At 41.0% G+C, this 9,520-nt stretch overlaps 1 protein-coding gene across 1 annotated transcript; it reads right to left on the bottom strand.

Moving 5' to 3' along the window:
• Window positions 1-4,175: 4,175 nt before the first annotated feature.
• On the bottom strand, window positions 4,176-5,252 carry LOC147425600 (uncharacterized). The gene has a single exon (XM_086500086.1). It carries the CDS (start codon window positions 5,250-5,252, stop codon window positions 4,233-4,235), a length of 1,020 nt encoding a protein of 339 aa, XP_086356212.1. The 3' UTR covers window positions 4,176-4,232.
• Between the last annotated feature and the right edge of the window lie 4,268 nt (window positions 5,253-9,520).

Raw genomic sequence — 9,520 nt, 5'->3', positions numbered from 1 at the left:
ATCTATTATCAATTTTGTTGAGGCCACAATGTGGGATATGGTGCACACCGGGAGCTTTGGACTTAATATGGAGTCTTTTTAGACTTGCCTACGGCTTTACCATTATTGAGCCATAAGAAGTCCAAAAGGAGCTAGCCCTTGACAACTCTGCTATGTTAGACCTACTCCACTACTCTCTATAATTAACCACTTCAAGCCGTGGGTGTAGATACTTAAGAGCCAAGTTTCAAAGGCTAAGAGGAGTGGCAACTAAGGTTTTGAATTGCCAAAGCATACACTAAGTACGTAGACAAATTTTGTTAACATGGCTCACAATAACCAAGAGAGTAGAATGAACATTGATAGCTCTGATTTTGCACATGAAGGTGGTAATGATGATGCCAGTGACGACCCTTTGACCACATACAGTTAAAGGAAAGGCACTACAAAATAGGGAAGTATCTTCTATCAATTACAAAGATAAAATCAAGAAAATCCTATACAATATGGTTTGAGTATATAAGTACTCTACATTTGGTACGCAGCCTTTTGCATACTCCCATTCTTTGTCAATGATGTCTTCTCCAGGCGCTTTTACTTCGGTCATTCTCTCATGAACCCACTCCGCACTAATGAGATTTGGGAAACATGCAAGGTGTCTAGGCACTAGGTGTGCCCTCCTTCCTCCATATACTTATTTCCATGCTCCTCACTCTCTTGCAAACGCCTTGCCTTTGCCATTGTCCACAAGTCCAGCCACTTGGTCATAACCTTTGCATTGAGAATAGAAACATTATTGACCACTCGGTATACATTCATATCCATGTTTTAAAAAAATCCCTTTCCACTTGGCAAGTGCGAAGTCATCCTTGCATCCTCCTCATTTGACCACTTGCGAGGCATTGAGGGATCAACTTGTGCCAAATACTCTAAGATGTAAACAAATGCCTCTTGCATGATTGGGACCGTAGCCACACAAAAATATTTGAGAGTCTTTAAATACCTCTCTAAAAACAACATCCATCATGCGTGCACTATTCCACATATAGGGATTTCCTCAATCACATGAACCAAGAGGTGGATTTGACTAAGAAGAACCGATTGAGGAAATGCATCCTCAATGGCTCACACAGTTTTCGCTGCAAGTGTTTGAGGAGCAGGTATATTATCTAATTCAATTTCCTTGGAGCTCACAAATCTGCACGAAAACACACAAGAATACACTAAGTGTTGGCTAAGGTTATTGTGTACATAAAAAAGTGTAGTTGAGTGGAGTCTTGTGGTGTACCTTATTATCTCTCCAAGTTTAAATATACCATCCCTGGACAAGAGACGTGGCCACAAAGAGGGGCTCATAGGCCAATTCCAATACTTGTGAGAGAGTGTTTGCCCATGATCTTTATAGCTGCTCTAGCCCTTTGCCATGCTCCTGCTAGCCTGCACATACGTGCCCATGCCATCTTCTATGATCGACCAACTTTGGTTGCACCAATGTTGGTATAACACAGGGTAGATCGTTTTGATGCCATCTTCAGATTCTTATACATTCGACGTATAAGAATTGTTTTGTAAAGTTTAGAGACTAGCTGTCCAATCATGCACGCTACATTGAGGACGTGTTGCATGCTAGATTTCCAAATTCCCCCGATCATCGTTTTTCACAAAATTGGCTGGAGGGCTACAGAAAAACATTTTTGAAAAACAAGTAGACCAGTGTACAACGCACAATGGCCAACCCAGTTAGAGATCTTGACAGGAGCTATCATGGTGGCAACATGGCCGATGCGGAGTGGAAGTGGGCAATGCAAGAAAAGAGCAATCAGGTTGCAACGGGTTCATTCTACAGACAACAATGCAAAGCTTGGGCCAGACAAACTCCCACGCACTATGGTTTGAGAAGCAAAGCAGCATGGAAGGACAAATACGTAAGATTGGTTAAATTACAACCTAAATCAGTGATTATAAAGATTTTAGTAAATCATTTGTTGTTGTTAACAGCATGGAAGGACAAATACGTAAGATTGGTTAAATTACAACCTAAATTAGTGATTATAAAGATTTTAGTTAATCATTTGTTGTTGTTATTGCTAACTTAGAAAAATATACCTCTTAGTCGACCAATCAGAGAGATGGTCAAGTTTCAGGAGTGGCATACAGAATTTGAAACTTGGTGATGGCTACTGGAGAACAACCACATCTCTAGCGAGCAATTCGACGAAGCGGTTGGATCACTACAAGCGATAAGTTTAACAAATAATATTGTATATATAACTATTTTCATTTTTTTGTAACCTTTTTAAATAGTTAATCTTCTACACATTAAATTGTAAAGGTAAAATATATATAATTTTAATTTTTGTTTTTTTTGTATACTCTTTCAAAAAACAATCGATGTTTCATAGGTTTTATGCAGGTCAAAAATAAAGGTGCTCATTTGGGCCACCCACCCAAATGAGCACCTTTATTTTTCAATAGGCGTTTAGCGGTAATTTAGCCGCGGTAATAGTGGCGGCAATATACGCGATAATAGTCGCCGATATATTTTATCATCTATTATCGCGTATATTGCTGTTAAACCACTACCGCGTTCTTCGCCGTTGCTATTGTTGCACACACAATATTTTCTCTTTCTATTTTCTTTGTTAATCCACGGTAATGCTAACGGTTATGGAATTTTTCTCTTATAGTAATCCAAACAATCAACTGATGTACATTTGTAGCAACAATGTAGATATCATTGAAATATATAAGCAAGAAGTCCTCGGGTACCTCTTTAAGGGGCAACAAAACCACATTCTTCCACCACATTGTGCCCACACATGCTTCTTCACAAGTGGACCTCACCAGCTTATGAAATGAAAGCTTAGGTACACATTGCTCAATATATTTTTGTAATTTCCTTATCTCCTCAAGATTTGCTAAATTTTCTTCTATCTTGGTCCCTTCAGAATCTTCACTGGCTTTCTAGGCCGCTTTTTCTTATTGACTCACTTGTCCCCTACCTTCATAGCTATTCCTATCCCTTTTTCTACCTTTTGTACAATAGCCTTGGTTATTGCAATTATCCTAACTCAACATCTACTATTGAACAAAGTTCTCTCTCTCTCTCTCTCTCTCTCTCTCTCTCTCTCTCTCTCTCTCTCTCTATATATATATATATATATATATATATATATATATATATGTGTGTGTGTGTGTGTGTGTGTGTGTGTGTGTGTGCAAACACACACACACACTCTCTCTCTCTCTAGTGACATCATGGCATGTTGTAAGAGAGCATTCAAGAATGAAAAGAATGTCATTTGATCACCATCTGGACAACAAAAAATATCTATAGAGAATATATACACAATTTGTATGATATGTATCTAATATCATATATGAATTATAACTACATGTTTGGGGTGTGTGTGCGTTTTCATTATGTGTGCATGCATGTATGTGTGTTTGATTCTAGAATTTTTCATTAAACAAATAAAAAAACTATAGCATTTGTGTCTTACTCTCTCTACCCGGCCCATTGTTTATAGTACAAATATTTGCATTTCACAAAGAAGAGTATCTGCTGGATGGATTATGGAGCTTGTAGAGGCAGTCAACAACTAAGTCTTGTGTAGGTGAACTTAAGAAAATGCCTTCTCTCATCAACTCAAGGTATAATTCTCTCTCTCTCTCTCTCTCTCTCTCTCTCTCTCTCTCTCTCTATACTCTTTTGACAAAAGAATGCTAGAGTACCACGGCTACCAAATGTATTGGCATTGACAACTAGATTTTATTAATAAGTTTAAACATGTAACGGCTTCAGTTGGTAGTAAGCCATGCATGATGCCAACCAAATAAATCGTTGTAGTTCATGATGCATGAGAGAGCGAAAGAGCGAGAGAGCAATGAGCACGTGGACATGCAGGAGCGAAGGGCCCGGTAAGGACTTAGGTGTGCTCCTTCAAGCGAGCAGGCATAGGGTGAGTTTACACAGCCAAGCCATGGCCATGATGGCACGCAGTGCAGACACAATGCTTAAAATTTTGAATATGCAAGGCTCGGCCTCTTGGTGAAGTATATGATGCAGTGATTACCAAGACTAGGTAGTGTGTGTGTGTGTGTGTGTGTGTGAGAGAGAGAGAGAGAGAGAGAGCGAGAGAGAGAGAGGGTGCCTTGTCCTTGAATTGACTGATCGAAGGTACAAAAGTTACAAACGCACTAAAGTTGCCCTATCTTTCATCTCGCACAAAGATTTCACTTACATTGATTCTTCAGTTGGTCTTCAGCGGGTCACTTGTCTTTTGTACGCCAGTGGATCCAACACTGGGATCATAGAAATGCCAACTAATGGTGTTAAACCCAGGGAGATCTGCAGAAGTTTCTAAGAGAGGAACTTCCACCGCATGACGATGTTGTTGGTACCGCATAACGTAAGAAGGGGGTTTGCCTTTTCTCCCCCATGCCGCTAAATCGCTATACTCTTTGAAGCTGTTGCCTAGGATGGCCATTTGCCGTAACATGCAAGGTGCCCAGTTGGCCTCTACCACGTTGTCGTAGAGGTACTCGTCGCAATGGGGCATGTAGAAGAGGGTGGGCTGGGCAACGGGCCGCCGCGCCTGCTCGTTTACAGTCAAAGGGGTGCAGCCCAGGCGTTTAATCACATTACGCTCGCAAGAAGTCAAGCATGGATCATAGACCTCTATGTCGCCCACCCAAGAAAACGTTTGTTTCAGCAGTAGAATTAGACCAAGCTGGTATCTGGGAATCCCATCATAACCCGCAATGCTTCCAACCCCGTATAATACAACATGCAGTCGAGTACATGCCGCCTGCTCATCTGTTTTTCCTTGAATTAGCTGGCCGCCATCTTGTGACTGACCAGCTTCTCCCTGACATGTATGCTTGGCCACATCCCGAATATCCGCCGTGCTCACAGTACTACGGCTCTCCGAAGCAGCCTTACCACGATGAGCATTGGGGCAAAACGTGCTGGATGCAGCTTTCAGGAGGAGCTCCAACACACGAGAACTCTGCATTTGGACAAGGAAGCTCTTGAAAAACGCCGAGTTCTGCAATACATGCATGGACTGCTCCATACTGCGGAGCACCGTAGCTTCATCCTGCTGGTGGGGCAACAGCAGACTTCTGAAAAGGCGTGGAAGTTGAGGGTGGGAATAAGGACTTGTGATTATAAGGCGAGGAAGTTGATGGCGAGGAAGTCGATGAGGGTGCGAATAAGGCCCTCGTTCTTCATGGGCACGACGCCTTGATCTTTTGCTAGCCTTCCCCATCACTAATTAATTAGCCTCCACGTCGATGTTTGCCCCTTTAGCCTGGCGTACACACAACTTCTATATGGTTTTTAGAATTGACCCGACTAACCTGTTGCCCTTGACAACAAAAGAACGCTAAGTTATGTCTCTCTTGCGTGATCCCCATCTCTCTCGTTACAACGCCTTCGTTAGAGCACTCAATTTCTTTCCGAGTCGTCACGTATATTGGATCACACATGTATATGGCCTGCAATTCCTGCACTATTTAAATTTACTTCTTCCACATTTAAAAATGGGAGAGAGCTTAGATGTAAATAGTAAATTGCTCCAACCTCCCACTCACTTCTTCCCAATGCGCTAATTAGGGCTACAGGCAGCTAGAATGCCATCAACTTGTGGGTGCTCTTGTGACAGCTTTGCATGGCGTAGTTTAAGACTCACAATTAGTCCCCCAAATTATGCACAAGCCTTGTGTTGGGTCCGATCCCTATCGTGACCTTCCTATGAGCTGCAACTTCAATGATTTGTATACTCGCCAAGCCCCAAGTTCCCATCTATCCATCGTTCTCTCATTGCATGTATAATATCAATCTAATAAAATCCTCTAATACTATGATAGCCCATATAACCTTGCAACCAGCCTTGGTGCCATCTTCCCGTGTCCTTTGGTGGTGTGCATTGCTATCTCGCAGGCAGCTTTGATCTCAATATCACCGTGAACCTGCACCTCAGAGTCAGCTTCCACATTGCACCCATCATATGCTACGAGAAACTCAGCCAATGAATAGAGTAGGTTTTTTCAAGACAATTCTATGTTGTTATGATCAATCCGCCAAACATGGCACAACATAGAGAGAGAGAGAGAGAGAGAGAGAGAGAGAGAGAGAGAGAGAGAGAGAGAGAGAGAGAGAGAGAGAGAGAGAGAGCAAACAAGTGCCGACGTTGAATTAGTGACCATATCAGAACAATGTATATCACAACATGCAGGTTGCAAAAGCGAGAGAAAATAATTACCTTCTTTTGGATCCGGCAACAGCAATTGCGTGACATATAGATGCTCTATAGTGGTGACTTTTGTTGGTGCATCGACGTCAATAGAACTCCACAAATTAAGCAAGAACAGGCTTGTCCTTGTAGGTCGAGGGTCATAACACATTAATCATATGATTTGTTACATCCATGATGAATAGACAAGACTTGCTTTCTTGTCCTCAACATGAAAAACATGCACAACGGATTGTAGGCCGGCTTGACATACCCCTCAACCTTGTGTATTCGGGCAACGCAACCAGCTAGTCTACAACAATGTTGCACGCTCTATGATCGGCTCTGATGCCCTTTAGAGAGAGAGAGAGAGAGAGAGAGAGAGAGAGAGAGAGAGAGAGAGAGAGAGAGAGTTGCACACTCTATGATCAGCTCTCATACGCTTGAGAGAGAGAGAGGAGCGTGAACATTGGGGAGAAATTACCTAACAATTGGAATACTATTGCTATACTTGATCATGAAGGACCTCATCTGGCTTGCACTATCGCTACCTATTGGTGGCACATTATACGTGGCCATCTTTGCCTTCTGATCCTGGGTAGCTCTAACATCGATGGTATTACGTGAAACAATCATAGGCATGAGATCAGGACAAGGCAACGTTGCATAGAGATAGATTTCGAGGGAGGGGCACTAGTCAAGGGAACCTAATGTCGCTTTCTTTGTAGCCTCACATCAAATCGTTTTTATTTGATTAAAATAGTTAAAGATTTATTTTTTATTTTGATTTTGGATCCTTAGGTCTACCTCTAGCACCCACATAGCCCTTTCCTCAAACAAATCTCTGTGTGATCCCATTGTTGGGTCTCTTTCAAAAATAAGAAAAATTAGCTTTCAATATCTATTTTGTCAAACTTTGATTTAAGATGTTTAATTAACAGTATTGGAAGGTTCTAAAGTAAAAAGCAAGGCTATCTTCATGTTCCAGTAGGTTAGACGGATGTTTGGTTCAGTTTTAAAAAAATCCGTTATTTTTAGTTTCTTCATGCTTTTTATGCTTTGCTTTTTTGCAAAAAGCAAGGTCGGATCCTTGATCTATGTGTTCCAGGAAAGCTACGGTTCAATTTGGTAAAAATTTGTTTTTTGAGTGCTTTTCACACTATTTCTAGCTTTTTATGATTTTTAATGTTTTTTAGTGAAAAGCGAGTCCGCTTTCTTATTTTAGTGGACGAGAAGAACCCGTGGTTCAATTTTAGAAAATTTTGCTATTTTTAGCTTTTCGTGCGTTTTTGAAAAGCAGTGTGATTTTTATAATGACCTAAACATAAAAATATTAATTTTAGTCTCCGTCGGATTTAAAAATGATCAACCGGAGCAAAAACGAAACCAAACGGGATTTTTACGAGAAATATTTTTATAAAAAGCGGTATCGTAAATACATCGGGGCAGGAAGAGAAAGTTATAATTATATCGGGACATTATGGTGTGGCATAGTCTAGCTAAGGTTCCATTAGTTGGCCGGATACAGTTCAATTGGCCAATTTTACTGTAAAAATTGGATGATAAGTGGGAAAGTTCACCACCAAAAGCAAAGGCATATTTTTAGCAAAAGTTCCCAAAAGTTTGCAGCTATTCTGTCTCAAAAACTAGCGCTACCTTCTAGCTTGGGCATCACTCTGACCAGTTGCACTTGCCTATAAATTGCCAGTTAGTGTTCAATTTTCAATGTTGTCTGTCGCGTCTACTACCGCAAGGCTATACATATCTATTATACGGAGTCACTGCAAGCTCTTCATCACCATCTCCATAAGCTCCTTTCTTGAGAAGAAGAAGAAGAAGGATACTCTCTCTCTCTCTACTTGCTTACTATCTTCTCTCTTGTTTCACGGTGTACGCACTCTCCGGAAGCTTTCGTGGTGAATACATGTCATAATAACAAATATTTAATTCTCCTAAATGATTTTCTCATGTTAAACTGATCATTTAATATGGGGAAGTACCAGGGGGAACTACCGCAAGGCTATACGTATCTATTATACGGAGTGGTGCAAGCTCTTCATCACCATCTCCATAAGCTCTTCTCTTGAGAAGAAGAAGAAGAAGGATACTCTCTCTCTCTCTCTCTCTCTCTCTCTCTCTCTCTCTCTCTCTCTCTCTCTCTCTCTCTCTCCTTGCTTACTATCTTCTCTCTTGTTTCACGGTGTACGCGCTCGCCGGAAGCTTTCGTGGTGAATACCTGTCATAATAACTAATATCTAATTCTCCTAAATGATTTTCTCATGTTAAACTGATCATTTAATATGGGGATAGTACCAAGGGAGAAAAAGCTAGAATATTGGTTAAGCTGGCAAACCTGTCACAATAGGATCCAACGGAGGGAAAATAGGGATCCAAAGGGGAGGCCATCTGCAAAAGATCAATGTGCAACAATGGGCTTAAAAAGACCCTAAGGTTCAGCTCATTAAGACTTCCAAAATGCTAAGGTTCCAAAATTCAAAGGTTGTGTCAAAAGGTCAAACACTAGGGAAATTGGATGCTTTGTGTGTGTCCCAACAAGTCTTCACAAGTCATACATAGGAGGCGCTGAGACTTGAAAGTAGGGGATGACAGAGAAACACACACACACACACACACACACACACACTCACAAGCTTCCTTTACACAAGGGGAAAGAGGGACACATGTCAGCTCCCTAGCCCAGATGCCCACAAGGTATACTCAAATCCTATTGGATGGACATGGAGGTGGAACAATGAGAATTAGGCTAGAGTAAATCTAGTTTAATTAATTTAAAAACACTTAATAAAGGAAACCATAAGAATTAACCTCTCTAGAAGACTATTGGACTGTAACATTTAATGGCCTGGTAACTTGTGTGTAGCGGAAAATAGCATGAACATAGAGAGCATTTCATTAGAATAGTTTCCTGATGAGTTTAACAAGAGTGCTTGGGTGGAGAGAGAAACAAAAATCATAACACCTAGTTAGATAGCATGAACAATACTTCAAAAGAGAGAAATTAAGCAATTGACAACACTTGAGGAACGGATTTTCATGGAGCCGGTCCCCCCTCCAAAAGGCTTTGTATTATGGTTTCTCCCATCAAGAGAACATTTTACAATACAATTTCTTGTGTTCCTTCAATACTAGCTAGTGCAATGAATATGGAAACTTCATGCACTACGCAAAACACTTATCAAACACAACATCAATTCCCTCACTGTCTCAGACCCAAGACCTCACAGACCTTCGAAGATGGTGAGAGCTAGCGGGGTATGAGAGTAGATTGAGAGGAAGGAGTA

Source organism: Adiantum capillus-veneris, chromosome 25 (genome assembly GCF_014529385.1).
Source record: "Adiantum capillus-veneris isolate H3 chromosome 25, ASM1452938v2, whole genome shotgun sequence".
NCBI lineage: Eukaryota > Viridiplantae > Streptophyta > Polypodiopsida > Polypodiales > Pteridaceae > Adiantum > Adiantum capillus-veneris.
Note: the sequence above shows the minus strand (reverse complement) of the source record. Positions and strands in the feature narration are given on the sequence as shown.

Bases quoted from the DNA above. Each gene is read 5' to 3' on its own strand.
- LOC147425600 (XM_086500086.1), bottom strand. From the start codon at position 5,252: ATGGGGAAGGCTAGCAAAAGATCAAGGCGTCGTGCCCATGAAGAACGA.